General features: G+C 55.3%; 1 protein-coding gene across 9 annotated transcripts in view; it reads right to left on the reverse strand.

The window, feature by feature from the left end:
- Positions 1–1,019: 1,019 nt before the first annotated feature.
- LOC124233119 (CD276 antigen) overlaps positions 1,020–14,789 on the reverse strand; it is a 29,643-nt gene continuing 15,873 nt past the window's right edge. For 6 of the 9 annotated variants that reach the window (XM_046650243.1, XM_046650241.1, XM_046650238.1 and 3 more), the window contains 7 exons: positions 14,224–14,355; positions 11,465–11,806; positions 10,996–11,292; positions 7,181–7,315; positions 6,120–6,161; positions 4,635–4,670; positions 1,020–2,489 (listed from right to left, as the gene is read on the reverse strand). In XM_046650243.1, coding sequence (XP_046506199.1) covers positions 2,467–2,489; positions 4,635–4,670; positions 6,120–6,161; positions 7,181–7,315; positions 10,996–11,292; positions 11,465–11,806; positions 14,224–14,302 — 954 coding nt within the window. In that variant the 5' untranslated portion in view covers positions 14,303–14,355 and the 3' untranslated portion in view covers positions 1,020–2,466. Of the gene's footprint in view, positions 2,490–4,634; positions 4,671–6,119; positions 6,162–7,180; positions 7,316–10,995; positions 11,293–11,464; positions 11,807–14,223; positions 14,356–14,739; positions 14,770–14,789 lie in introns of all 9 variants that reach the window. The other 3 variants (XM_046650242.1, XM_046650237.1, XM_046650235.1) reach the window with 1 other exon arrangement.

Consider the following 14,789-nt stretch of genomic DNA (forward strand, 5'->3'; position numbering starts at 1 on the left):
ACACTCCTGTGAAACAAGAACTACTTTTGTCCCCACCTCACGGGTAGGGTTAAAGCCCAGTGATGTGGGCAACACACTCAAGGGCACGGGGATAAGGGGCGAAGGCAGAGCCCAGGTGCAAGTCTTTAGATGCTAAAACCCACCCAGAGCCCCAGTGGTGGGACTTCAAGCAAGGTGGCCAGCCTCACACCCGGGCTGCGGACTCTACCACACACGCTCCAGTGTGTGAAGGATGCCACACCCCTTTCAGAGGACGCATCACCCTACTTAACAGATACGGAAATGAGGGTTGGGAGGATGGAGGACTTGACCACAAGTTAATAGCAGAACCAGAACAAAAGTTCATTGTCCCGGCCCCCAGGCCTGCGGAGCTCCCAGACTGACCGGCTGGCCAGGTGCTGAGACCCCGCCGCCCAGGGGCAGTGAGCACAGTGCACTCTGAAGGCACCCACATGCCTAGACCCTGTTCTCTGGAAGCATGTTTGCCTGCCCCATTCACCCCCTCTTCTCAGTCTTTGGAGGTGGAAGGTGGTGAAACCCTCAGGCCCATTTTTCATATAAAAGCAAGGTCCAGAGAAGCTAAATGCCCTGCTCAGGGTCCTAGGGCAGAACGAGGCCCTGGGCCTGGACCTCTGACTCAGAACTAGCACCCATTCCACTGGGTCAGCCAAGAACAGCACGCAGAGCGCCTTTGCCGGCCTCAGCTTCTCCATTTGTAATATGGGGGCCTTGGGGGAGGCCCTAAACAAGCTTAGCGCCTGGGTCTCCCGGGACAGAGAAACTAGTTGATGCTCCCAGTAGGTGGAGCCCCACACAGTGACCAAAGGGCCTGGCTTTCTGGACAGCAAACTTCACTTTACCAAGAGGGAAACTGAGGCCAGGGAGGGGGCCACACGGCCCCAGAGACCCAGTGATTTAGGGACAGTGAGAGGAAGGAGATCCAGCCTCAAACGTCCAGGGAGGAATCCTTCCTGCCGAGTCCTGATGCCCGGCCTGCTTCTACACACTTTGCAGAGAAAAACTTTCTACGAAGGCATTTATTTTTCCCAAAATACACCCCCAGTTAACAAAATTCCTCAGAGCCCCACATTTTAAATTAGAAATCCCCACGTCTTCCATTCCTGGAGAAGGGAGATATGTCGGCGAAAACACCAGAACATCCGAAGTTTACTCTGCCGGAGGCTGGGGGCCGGCCAGAGACAAGCCCCACAGTAGCACAGCAGGGACGGGTGGCTGTGTCCCCGCCCCAGGCTCCCGCCAAGGAGGAGAGGCACCAGGTTTCCCCTAGGCTTCAGCTCTCCAGGTCTCCTGGGCCTTGGCTGCCTGCTAAGCTGCTCACGCCTGGAAAGACACTGTGGAAACCATAAGATCCTTCAGTGGCGGCGAGAGGCTCCATCCCTCTCTCCAGGTTCCTGTCCCCGCCTTCCACTCCGGGTGAGGGCTAAGGATGGCACGGGGGTGAGGTATCCAGGGAGCTGTGGGCACAGAGTACAGGAGGGAGCAAGGCAGGACGCCCCACATGAACCGCTGTTTCCGCATGAGTTTCCCAGCTGCAGGTCCAGCTGCTGGAGGGAGGGGCTTGTCTTCTCACGCAGGGACACCGGACACAGGGCTGATGCACCATGCATGCTCATGAACATTACTTGAATGGACAAATGAAAGGAAAGGCAGGAAAAGCAGAGGGACAGAAGCTGACCCCCAGGGGGCCCACACAGCGGCCCAGAGACCCAGTGTGACCAGCACACGCTTGCCCTGGGGAGGCTGGGTGGTGGGGGGCTCACAGGGCACAGCCCAGGGCACCAAGGAAGAAACTGGGCCCGGGAGGTTGTTACGTGTTCCAGCACATGCACCTGCGTGTCTGCGTGCCCAGGGCAGGGCCCTGTCTTCACTAAGCGAGGGAGGCAAAAGGCCAACACTGGGCCCAGAGCAGGAGACACCTCTGGACTCAACAAGATGCCGGGGCTGCAGCAGCCCTGTCTGAGGAGACGGGAGGACAGGCAGGTGAGAGAAAGGCTGAGAAGTGAGCGCTAGTGTATTAGGGCCATTGCAGAAACAAGGCAAGGGGTGACTGTGTATCACGTCTTTGGAGAAATAAGGCAGAGGGTCTGTCTGAATATTTTGTCCCTGGGAGAAAAAGGGCAGCCAGATGGTCCATGTAATACATCCATTGGAGAAACAAGGAGGTGGGGTGGTCTGTGTATTGTATCCATAACAAATAAGGCAGCCGGCTGATTTATGTATCATGTCACAGAGAAATAAGGCAGCAGGATGACTTGGGAATCGTGTCCGTTGGAGAAATACGGCTGCAGGGTGGTCTATGGATCACTTCCTTTGCAGAATGAATAGACTCGCCAGAGGGGGAGCCATCTGCTGGGGGCAGGGAAGTCCCAGCCCAGGGCTCACAGTGAGGCACCAGGGCAGCCAGAGGAGCCCCAGGCTGGGGCAGCAGCTCCCTCATCCTCGTGGTCAGGCTATTTCTTGTCCATCATCTGCATTTCATGATGGGAAGAAACAAAGGGGAAAAAAAGCATTAAATGCCAGGAGTTCTGCTCTCGGGAATGTGCCAGAGCCCCAGGCATGTGGTCACAGACTTGAGGGTGAAGAGTATGTGTGACAGTGGCCACAGCAGTCCCACAAGCAGCCCCCTCTGCTAAGCGCTGCCCTCGAGGCCCTGACAGACACAAACACAGGAGCTGGACGTCAGACAGACCACGAAGTCACCTGAGGGAGACTCCCCAGTCCTCTCAATCCCCGTGGGTCCACCCACCCTACACACTTCCCTCCCACTGGCCCCTCTGCCTAGCACTTTTCCCTTCTCATCTCCCCCTACCTGTCTATCTAATCCATCTTCCCTGACCTGGCCCACTTCTGCTAGCAAGAAACCCCTTCCACTGCCCCTTCCCACACTCATTTCCCCAGGAGCGATGCTGTGACGAGTCTCCTTCCCTCTGGCTTCTTGTGTCCACGTGGAGAGGCACCTGGTGGATTCACAGCCCAGGCCTCACTCCACTCCCTGACCCAAATGGGGAGTCTAGGAGGAGGACCCCGGCATGTGTGACCACGCCCCTCCCTCTCCCATTCTTTGGGTTCTGTCTGTCCCAGGGAGAGGAGTTCTGTCCTGGAAACTGCTCTGAGCTCATCCAGTGTGGCCAGAGACCGGGGGCCAAGCTGCCATGCTGGGGAGCAGGACCAGGAAGCCCACAGCTGCGCAACACTCTCCAGCAGCTCTCTTCTGAAACGAAGCTGACATTCTGATCTCCATCTGCTCTACCCTTCTTGCCTCGTTTGGTTCAGAACAACAAGGAGGTGGGTCATTTATCTCCATCCCTCCTGACCCCAACATAGGTCTGCACTCCCGCCGTGGAACATTCTACAGCATTCAAAAGGACGTGCTTTACAGAGCACTTCTACACTTGTCTAATCCTCACAACCATCTTGGAAGGGAGATGTGACGATTTCGCCGCATTCCACACACGAGGAAACTGCTCCTGGAAGGTCACAGGCAGAGGCCAGAACCAAGGTCTCCCCTCCCAACCCAGGGGGCTCTTTATTCTGCACGAAGCTGCCTTTCTGAAGACCTCTTAGTGCCGCTCATCAAAGTCTGAGGAAGCCACCCAGCTCTGCATCGTGCGTCGTGCGCAGGGGTCTGAGGGCCCCATGGCCTCCTGCCTCTGGAGTTTCCTGAGGGCAGGGCCTATGTCCTTCCCCTCTCCCCAAGGAAGGCTGAATGCAGGGCGAGCATCCAGGAATGCGCTGAAAGTTTATTTCCTAACAGGGATGCCAAGGTAACCTGAAAAAGATTTAAGTTTCCATAACCTTTAGCAACCAACTTTGACTTTCTAGGTGGAAGCCACTGATGTCTAATGCGAGTCTGCATCATGGGACTTTTTGTTCAAAATACACACAGACACACACACGCAGAAACACATCTATTTCCACAGAAACACACATACACAGATGTGGCTGTTGGTTACTTTCAGTAAGAACAAATCTCAAACTAACCTCCAACCAACCTCTTCCTAATGTAACTGCCGATGTGACAGTAATAGGAGTAACGAGGGTTTACATTTGCTACCTGCCTACTGTGCACCAGAAACATGGCTGCCCAGCCGGAAACCACATTTCCTAGCCTCCCTCGAGGCCGGAGTCTTGTGACTAGGTTCTGACCAACGGATGTAAACGGGAGTGCCATGAGCTATTTCTAGTCAAGCCCTAGAAGAACGTGCACCTCCCTCTCCCCTTTCCCCCTGCTTCTGGAAGGGGCATGTGAGCTGAAGCCACCACCTTGGACCCGGGGATGGAAACTTGGAGTCAAAGAGGGAAGAAACCAAGTAAACAGAACCTGGCTCCGGACATCAGTGGCCTTATGATCGCCAGTGCTTACAGTGTCACAGGGGAGAGAAATACAGCCCTGTCCTGGTTAAGCCTCTGCCATGCCTACATCCTCTTAGAGCAGCTGAGGCCTTGGGTACTCTGCCCTCTGCCACCTCACCAGAGGAGTCGAGGCTGCTCTTCTGCGCAGGGAGCCCCGGGCCACCAGTGAAGGGTGATAAGCACCCTCCTGCCAACGACCCTCCCCGGCCTCCTACACACAGATGCAGAGACACACAATCTCAAGCGCCACATATCTTTACCTTCTTTGTTTTCAGAGTGTTTCAGAGGCCGCAGGGCTGCAAAAAATGAAGGAGCACAAGGTGAGAGGGGACTGCGGAGAGTGGAGGGGTAGGGGTTCGGCAGAGGGACAGGAGCTGAGGAGGAAGTGAGGGCTAGAGGGACTGGGAGACGAGGCAGGAGGGAGAAGTCGGGAGGGTGAGGGTGCCACCCAGCACCAGGGAAGGGGCGGAGGCTGCTGTCCAAGTCCTCGCTTCACTCTGTGGCCTGCCACTCCCCTCTCCAGGCCTCAGTTTTCTGCATCTCTACAACGGGGACTGCCACCCCACCCTCCCATGAACTAGAGACGAGGACGTGCACTGAGTCTGCTCTGCAGATAAGGGGGAAGTAAGGAGCTAAAAGAGGCTGCAGATGGCCCCAGGTGGGCCGGGATCATGCGGAACTGACACTGACCAATCTCTAAGCCCCCTCTTCCCCCTACTCCCTCCCTTCTGCCAACTACATCTGCCTCTGGGCACAAAAAATGAGGCCTGATCCCAGGGCTGCCTCCACACCCACCACACCTGACACCAAAGGCAGAGAATTAATTGGCATAATTTATAGCAGTCCCCAGGTGTCAATCTCCTGCGCTTCCTTCTGTGGGGGTGGGGAGGGAACCGGTGTCAACTGGCACCTTCCCAAATGGTTCCGCAGGAACCAGCCACTCCCAGCCTAGGAGCCCCAGAAGGGAGGGCAGTGAGGCCGCCAGCGGCCACAGGACACCAGTGCCTTGGCACCCACCCCACACTGGGCTCCAGGTTTGTGTCCCCAAAACGCCATGCCTTCCTATCTAGTCACTCGCGAGAACTTCAAAATAGCCCTCTGGCGCCATCAGGGCAAGGCCAGGAGGACATCTGACAAATGGGAAACTGAAGCCCAGAGGAGCAAAGCCCTTTGACCAAAGTTATAGAGCCTCTGACCAAACGGGACTGCTTTAAACTGTCTGCTAATAACAGGAAGCCAAAGTGCTGAGACTTCATAGGCACCAGGTATGGTGGCCCTTTATGTACACTTTCTCATTTAATTTAACCCACACAACCTATGAAGGTGGGCTGTTCTTACGAGGAAACTTAGGCCCAAAGAAGCAAAGTGACTTGCTCAAGGCCACTCAGCTTATAAGAGCTGGACCAGAACTTAACCCAGGCCACACTGTCTCCTGAGGCCTCACTCCCCACTAGGGAGCCACCAGATCCCACAGTGCAGGGTCCCTCAGGGTGCAGCCTGCCCCGGTGCACAGGTAAAGGTAGGCAGGAGAAACAGAGCCACGCCTGGAAGAGAATCCGGCGATCGGCCTCCAGGCCTAACATGGAGGCAACGCCAGATTCACCTGTCTGGGAGGCCTCCGTCCCCAGGACACACTTCATTCAAACCTGCAAGTGAATGGGCTTCTCCAGATCCTGGAGTCCTGCCCTCGTCTCTGTGTCCTTCTCTCAGCCAGTAAGGTAGGGCAGCTCCAAGCTCAGACTTACCCGTCTTGGATCCTTCTCCCTCCCCATCCTGGTCGTCAGCTCCTGGAAGAGTGAATGAAAAGCTTTCTCAGCCCCACTTTTGTCTCCGCACTCCCCCACAACACCAGGGAGCAGAGGAGGCAGTTAAATGGGGCCGAGCAGGCCTGCCCTGTGGTCCAAATGCCGGACACAGGGGTGCAGCCCGAGACCAACGCAGAGCAGAGTCCGTGGCAGGATAAAAGGGCTCCCAGCCTGGAGCCACCACTCATTGCTCCACCAACCCCATTCCCTCACCCATCCACTCACCCAACAACACATCAACTACCACCCTCCACCATGCACACCCACCCATCTATCACTCATCCTTCCATCAGCCCACCCAGCCACTTCTCTGCCAACTGACCAGTCCTTTCTCCATTCACACATGCACTGTCCTTCCTGACGCCCAGTGATGTCCCATCTCCCACCATCTACTTTCATGCTTACCCATGAAAACCTCTGTTTACCCATGTACCACCCACCAGAGTTCACTCACCCACCCACCTCTCACCAGAGTCAACTTACTCACCTTCCAAAGTGAAACCTACCTACCCATGTCAGCTCACCACCTGCCTCTCACCAAAGTCCATCATACGGACCCCAGCCCAGCGAATGGTAGCGGCTTCTCACTGTGCCCACTCTGAGGCAGGCCACCCCCGACAATGACACACAAACCCATGAAGCTTCACACTTGTGCTACTACATTCTATGCTCTGAACCCGCACTCTCACCACACCCTCATGTGACTTACACACTCACAGTCACACTTGTTTGCAGACACATTCATCCCCTCATCACACTTCAGCTTTATGGGTCCACCACTCACTTCCAGTCACACTCATATCCACGCTCATCCTGCCTTCTCTGCACATTCACAGGCAGGCTCACACTTGTTCACACACACAAGACATATTCAGCCTCAAGATCACACAAACACAATCTAGCCCCATTCTTTCTGTCACTGGAAAGCGACACTCATGGTGATATCATGGAGACACACATACCCAAAGACACATGCATGTGTACACACCCCCCTCACTCACCTGCATTCTCCTCCTCACAGCTCTGTTTGATCTTTCTCCAGCAGACGAAGGCCAGGGCCACCAGCAGTGCGACGAGACAGACAGAGAGCCCCACTGTCACCCACAGGGCCTCAGGGGGGAATGTCATGGGCTGCCCTAGGAGGGGAAGTGGGGAAAATGGGGAGAGACTGTCATGCCTGGCCCCCATGGCCCTGGGAACAGCACCCTCTGGCTCCAAGGTGTGAATGGGGGGCTCCCAGCCTCGCTGGGCCCCAACACTAAGAAGAGAGCCCACTTAAGTTCCCAAGCCCCTTCTCCGCTCATCCATACACTCTCCAAACCCTGACACAGCCATGGCTGGCATGGACATGCCTCAACCTGGGAGACGTGAAGAGTCTGCATTTGATCATGCTCAAGAACCTTCTATGGCTCCCTGTTGACATGAGACTAATGCTTCAGTCTTCTCAGGATGATTCAAGGACCTCTATAATCTGGTTGCCACTTACCCTCCCCCCACCTTTCTTTCCAATTCCACTATAGGAACCTCTGCACTAGCCAAACTCAGGTCCTAACCATTCTCTGCAGAGACAACTGGATCCTTCCACACCATTGCTGTCAGTTTCCCCTACCTGAAAAGTGCTACCAAACTCTCCACCTAGCTTAACAGTCACCTCCTTGGGAGACCCTCCCTGACTACTCCAGCCCCACCTGGTGATATTCCTCATCCTACAGATCAGGAGTCAGCAAACGATGGCCTGCAGGCCAAATGTGGCCTGTGGCCTGTTTTTGTACAGCCCCTGAGCTAGTAGCAGTTTTTACATTTGTAAAGGGCTACAAAACAAAGGAAAAGGAGGAGCAGAAGGAGAAGGAAAAGGAGCAGCAACAGAGATGGTATGTGGCCCTCTAAGCCCTAAAATATTCACTCTCCAGTCCATTACAGAAAATATTTGCAGACTCCTGTGCACAGATGAGGTGGGCGCTGAGGAGGCCAGGGCGAGGACCCTGGCTTTACCCAGGGGAGAAGACCTGCAGGGGAATGCCTCCATGAAACGTGCGGGCCCTCCTGTCAGCTATCTCAGGGCAGAAGGGAGGCGCTGAGGCGTCCACACCTGGGTCTGAGCACACCATCCTCCGGCCCAACCCATGCTGGGTCCTGGGCAGAGGCCTTGGAGTCAAAAAATCTACAAGACAGTGCTGTTTCCCTCTGCTCTCTGGCGACCACAGGTGCCCAGGGCATCGGCAGCCGGGGGGCCGGTGGGTTCTGCAGAAGGCACGGTCAGTGCAGGGAGCAGGGCCACGAACCCTTTGGCAGCGGAGGCCCTGGCACAGACACAGGCATTGGCACAGATGTTACCTTCAGCCTGCATCAGGTGGCAAAGCTGCTGCTCTGGACATTAGAAGCAAAGGGACCATCAACAGCACGAGCAGGTGCAGGAGAGCACCTGACGTGAGTGGCCAGGAGGGTCAGTTCACGAAGGACAGGCTGGGAGTCCCAGCACGGGCTCTGGCGGTGGAGCAGGGAGCAGAGCCACAGAAATACTGGGGCGGCCGGGGGGTGGGTTCTTTCTATGTTCATCCCTGGGCTGGTGTTGGCGCCTGGAAAACAGGTCAGGCTGGCCCTTGTGAAGCCGGTAAAGGACAGAGCAGGGCTCAGACCTGCATCTTCAGGCCCCATGGCCAGTGCCTGCTCCATTAAAGCCCCCTTCACACACAGCACACGCAACTAACCTCCAGCAGGTGCAGGAGACACCAGGCTGGAGGACTGATGGTCTGAATCCCAGCATGTTTTACAAGGCACAGAGCTGCCCAAAGGGAAATACAGGCCAAGGGCTCCAAACTAGGCCAGACCTGCTCTGACAGAAACAGGAGGGAGGGGGGGTTGAGGGGGGCAGAAAGAAAATTAGGCTGAGAGGCCTCAAGTTGGATTCTGATCCTGGTTCATCTGCTCACTGCAGGTCGCTGGGGCCAAGGCCCACAGACTCGCACGGATGAGTTTAGAGGGGCCACAAACCCTCAAAATGTAAAGACAAATGACTGCATTTCTTATTGATCCAATTTTCAGAGAGGTGCCTGACCCCCCAGGACTCAGAGCCACTGTACTAGTCTGCGGCCTCGGGAAAGTTCTCTCTTCAATCTGGGCTGCACTTTCCTCATCTGTGAAGTGAAGGCACCTTAAATGTTAGTTCCTAAAATTTAAATAAGGATGTGCCTCTTCGGTGGGATAAACGTTCCCCTGCAATCACATTTGGACTAATAGCCCTTTCTGCCCAGTGTGGCAAATGTCCAGTTCAGCCCAATGTGCAAACTATCACAGAGTCTACCCGTCCTTCCACGTCCTCGCAGCTCCCTCCTGTCCCCGGAGACTTCTCCTGACCACTCCAGCCCACTCTGACCACTGCCCCCTTCACTGTCAATCTCACTCTATCTGATCTTTCTTATTCTCTCCTGTGGACACACCAGACCATATGCTGTTCTCTAAAAGGTCTAGGAGACCCCTCAGGGCATCCAAGAACCCAGGGCAGTGACTCCCTCACAGAGAGCACAGACCTAGAGGGGTCTCCAGGAAGAGGGTGGAGTCAGTCCCAGAGAGGGGGTGAGCAGAGGGGACAGTCTTGCCAGAAGGAAACACTTAGAAGGAGGAAGGAGCCTGGACTCCTACAAGACAGGCGTGATGGGCACTGCTCCGAGCTTGTGGAAGCGAAAGCCATGTAAGGTCCAGGACGCTCAGGGGGAGAAGCAAGTCAGGAATAAGTCAGAGGCTTATACAGAAACAAGGGCCCAGCGGGAGTCAGGACTTGGGTGGGCTGGGAGGTCGGAGTCATGGGAAGAGAAAATAGGAGAAGCAGACAGAACCTGCTGTCTCAACCGCAGAGAATGTGAGGAGGCCTCTGGGAAAGCTCAGTTGCTTCATGGGGAGGGACTGAGGAGCCACACTGAGGTCCAAACACGGATGGAGACTGCCTCCCTTGGCCTGAGTCCTCTTCACACCTCTAGGCACCCACTGAGGGGCCCACTGAGGCGCCCACTGAGGTGGGCACTAAAGGAAAGGAAGGGCGTCTGGACTAGGATCCACCCTAAAACCAGAGATTGAGGGCATTGCCAAATGGGCAGCGCCAATCTAGTGTTTGACCACATGGGGGCAGCAGAGAGAACCCTGGTCATTCCAACTGCTGCCTGGCTTGAGCTGAACTCTGGAAGAGCTGACACTGATGCGGTGAGCGGCACTGACAACCCGGAGAGACCCAGCTGCCTCTCAGGGCCTCAGGATCAGACGGTGCCCATGGATGCAGCAACACCTTCTCATTATCTGAGAAGTTCCCGTAGAAACGCACTCCCATGTGTGGACCTGTGGATTCCAGGCAAGTACTCAGATCCCTGGATAAGAAGCACCTGTTCAGCGGCCGACCCGTGGCCGAGCGGTTGAGTTCGCACGCTCTGCTTCGGGGGCCCAGGGTCTGGCTGGTTCGGAGCCTGGGCGCCCACATGGCACCGCTCGTCAGGCCACGCTGAGGCGGCGTCCCACATGCCACAACTAGAAGGACCTACAACTAGAATGTACAACTCTGTACTGGGGGGCTTTGGGGAGAAGAAGATTGGCAACAGATGTTAGCTCAGGTGCCAATCTTTAAAAAAAAGCAGCACCTATAGGGCAAATATTACAAATGACTCTTACAGCTCGTTAAAGCAAGTCCCTTAAGGACTTCTTGGGGGGCAGTTTGAGAGACCTGAAATGTATGAAAAATCATGACCATGCAAACCTCCCTAAATTCCAGCTTCCAGGACTAGAAAAAAGGCGTGGACTCCCTCCACCCTCCCCAGCGGTTTGCTGCGCCTACCCGTGATGGTGACGGAGCCCTGGGCGTCCTGCTGCAGCACAGGGTTGCGCACCAGGCAGCTGTAGGTGCCGTTGGCGCCCAGCACCACCCTTAGGACGCTGCGCACGTCGAACAAGCCCTGCTCGTTGGCCATCTGCGACGTGGTCACGTTGCCGGTCAAGGGCGCACCCTGCCCGTCCTGCCAGAACACCTCAGCCTCAGGGTAGCCCCGGTAGCTGGAGCACGTGATGGTCACCGTATCCCCGGGCCGCAGGTCCTTGTTGGGCTCCAGGGTCATGCTGGGCTTTGAGTAGGGCGCTGGAGGGGGGAAGAGGGCAGAGGTCAAGGTAAGGCAAGGGCAGGGGACGCAGAGGAGGAAAAGAGCATCTGGGGCTGTGAGTACAGGGGTCAGCACTGGGACAGGAGTTCAGGGGCATCGGGAAGTGCAAGGGGCTTACGGAGCGGAGGGCGCCCCCCTCCCAGCGCTCACCTGCCACCTGCAGGCTGACCGCGGCGCTGCCAAAGTCCCGGATGCTCACGAAGCAGGTGAAGCTGCCCTCGTCGGCCACGCGCACGCGCTGCAGCCTCAGGGACGCATTGCCCTGAGCCAGCAGGTCCGGGAAGAGCGCAGTGCGGTTGGCATAGCCGCTGCCCTGGTCGCGGCCCTCGGCAAAGCTGTGCACCAGCTGTTTGGTGTCCGTCAGCTGCCAGATGAGGTTGAGCTGCGCCAGGCTGAAGCCGGGCTCGGGCGAGAAGGAGCAGCGCAGGGTGGCATCGGTGCCTACAAGGGCCACCACAGGGTCTTCGGGGACCTGGACCTCCACGGCGGCGCCTGGGGGCGGTGGGGTAGGGTGGTGAGGAGGGGCGGGGACACCTGGGGTTAACTCCAGGCCCTGTCCACACTTCCTTTAAGGCCTGAGACCCAAAATAAGTTTACTACCTGTGGTCCTCATTCAGTTAACATGAGTACAGTAAGCACCTACTACTTGCCAAGAGTAAGAGTTAGGAATGCAACAGAAAACAAGACCAAGGTCACACCCCCAACAGAGCTTGCATTTTAATGGGAGAGAGGGACAAAATAGCACACACAGTCTCATTAGCATGTGATTGGGGTAAGAAGGAAGAAAACAATAGATAGAAAGTAAGGTGATAGCTTTTCAAAAATCTGGCAGGTACTGTACACCTGTCTGTGCTGGTTGCATTTCCCCATAACTATGTATTATCTTTATAAACGGGAAAGGGGAGCCTAGGAAAATATAAACCAAAATGTTAATACTGGCTTCCTCTGGATGAGAAAGATCACAAGTGCTTTTTCTCTTTTCTTTTGCTAAATAAACATGATTCGTTTTTATACAAGAATGAAAGAACACCCATACCTTTAAATACGGTAGTGAGGCACATTCTCTCTAAAGAGATCTTCAGCTGAGATTTAAGGGGAAAGAAAAAGAGCCCAACATATGAAAAACCAGTTTGAGAGTCCCAGGTAGAGGGAACAGCAGGTGGGGAGGCCCTGAGGCAGGGTCAGCTTGCTCTGTGGAAGTATCAGGAAGCTGTCCAGTGTGGCCCAGCACCTGGCTGGGAGGGGTTTGCAAGACCAGGAAGGAACTGAGGTTTTTCTACATACAGTGGGAAGTCACTGGGGGGTTAATCAGGCATAATCAGGGTAACAATGCTTAAACTCCCTCAGCTTCTCTGGAGAATGGACTAGGAGGCTATTTCAGTGGTCTCTGGGAAGTGACAATGGCTTAGTTTCAGAGGGTGGCAGTGGTGATGGAGGGAATGGGACAGATTCAAGCTTTGTTTAGGAGAGAGAATCAACAGAGCTTGCTGATGGATTTGAGGTGAAGGGAACACAGGAGCATGGATCCCAGCAGCCTGAGATCAACTCCATCCCCAGGGCCAAGGCCAGGGGCACAGCCAGAGGAAAGCCCCCGGGGCAGGGTCCCCTGCTCCTCCTCTGCCTTCAGTCCTGTGGACTTACCCTGCAGGCTCCCCGCCCAGGCACCTATGTCTCCTTCCGGCTCTTCTTTCAGAGCCCTGGAAAGTCAGGCAGGGGTCCCCAGCAGCCGCTCTTCTATTCTTAGGTAATGGTTAGGTGAAGCGTGTGCTTTGGGCACCAGCAAAGCAGGCACACTCCAAAAGTGTGAAGATCAAACAATCTCGACACAAAGATAACTGAATACAGCACCCATTAAAGGCTTCTTGCATTTAGAAAAATAATTTATGGTTAGTGTTTCTATTGTGAATTACACACAAGGAGGGCATATCATAATCTTTGCAGTGCATGGAGATCTCCAAAGGTCTTAAGCTGGCCCTGGATCTCTTGTTACAACCCCAGGTGCCCCAGGCCAGCTCTCGCTCTGGAGACCAAGTGGACCAGGGAGCCCTTTGTAAGGGGCATTTGGAGGATGAGTTGTCACCCAGGCAAACCCTCTCTCTAGAGAAATCAGAGCAGCGTGGGTAGAGGTGCTTCCTTTTTGAGACACCAGATGGCACCAGATACTCGCTTTGTCTTCCGGCCTGGAGGAGGAAGGCATCTCCATCAGAGCAGAGGCACTGATTAGGGTTTGAAGTATGATGAGGACATTGTTATTAAAGCAGCTGCCATTATTGAATGCTAACTCTGTGCCAAGCACTGTGTGGACAGATTCATGTCATTTATTCAACACGGTTATGGAGCACCGTCTATGTGGCCGGCTCCGATCCTGGCACTGGGGATAGACAGACTCTGCTCTTTCAGCAAAGCAGGCAGTGAGCAAGTAAACATAAAATCCGGCAGGTGGAGATAACTGCTGGGGAGAAGCATGAAGTGAGCCCAGGATAGGAAGGGATGATGCATGGTGTGCTGTTTTACACAACGTAGCCAGGGAGACTTGCTGAGGAGGTGACATTTAAGCAAAGACCTGAATGAAATAAGGGACAGACATCTGGGGGCAGAAAGTTCCAGACAGAGGGAACTGTGTGTGCAAAGGCCCTGGGGAGGGAGCACACACACAATGTGTTTGAGACAGCAATACCACATCAGTGCTCATGTTACTATTTCCCAGAAGAGCAGATGGCGGCTGAGAAATGTAAAGTGAGTTGCCTATTGGATCCTGAGGTAGAAATGAGTGTGGACAGGGCACAGGGGAGAATGGGAGAGGTTTGTCAAAACCCTCACCATCCTTGCTAGACAGACAGGCTTGGCAGGAGCCCTGGTGGGAGAGGGCACCTCGCTCTCACCTCCAGTCCCCAAACTGCTCCCCTCACCTGTGAGGCAGAACCACAGCACTCCCAGGGCGGTGGCCACAGGCACACTCGTGCTGGGGCTGCCCCGTCGACACAGCATCTTCCCGTGAGGCAGCTGACAGCTGGCTCTCCGTGGTGGAAGGCTGCCCCTGCCTGTGAGGAAGAGGAAGTGAGGCCTTTGTCTCAAAAGGTCCACCCCAGGCCCTCTCTCCCCCGCTCCCCTGGACCAGCTGGGGAAGGCTGCAACTGCCCCCAGGGAGGTTCTCCCTCCAACACCCCACAAGGCTCCCTGCTGAGGGAGTTTTTGAGAGATCCTGAGGATTGAGGCACTGGGGAGACAGGACAAGGGGAGGTGGGCAGCTGGGAACCACCCTTTCAGAACTAAAGAGGCGGCTGAGGCAGCAAGTCAAGGCAAAGCTGGCCTGCTGGGCAAGGACGTGCACAGATCAGTTTTGCTGGAGACAGCAGCAGGTAGCAGAGAGGAGGAGCTGAGGCTGGAGGCAGACTTTGAGAGAGGCTAAGAGGTCTGAACTTTACCCTGAAGGCAGCTGGGAGGCACTGAAGGATCTGGAATAGGGAAAAGGATA

Source organism: Equus quagga, unplaced genomic scaffold (genome assembly GCF_021613505.1).
Source record: "Equus quagga isolate Etosha38 unplaced genomic scaffold, UCLA_HA_Equagga_1.0 153_RagTag, whole genome shotgun sequence".
In the NCBI taxonomy this organism is placed as follows: domain Eukaryota; kingdom Metazoa; phylum Chordata; class Mammalia; order Perissodactyla; family Equidae; genus Equus; species Equus quagga.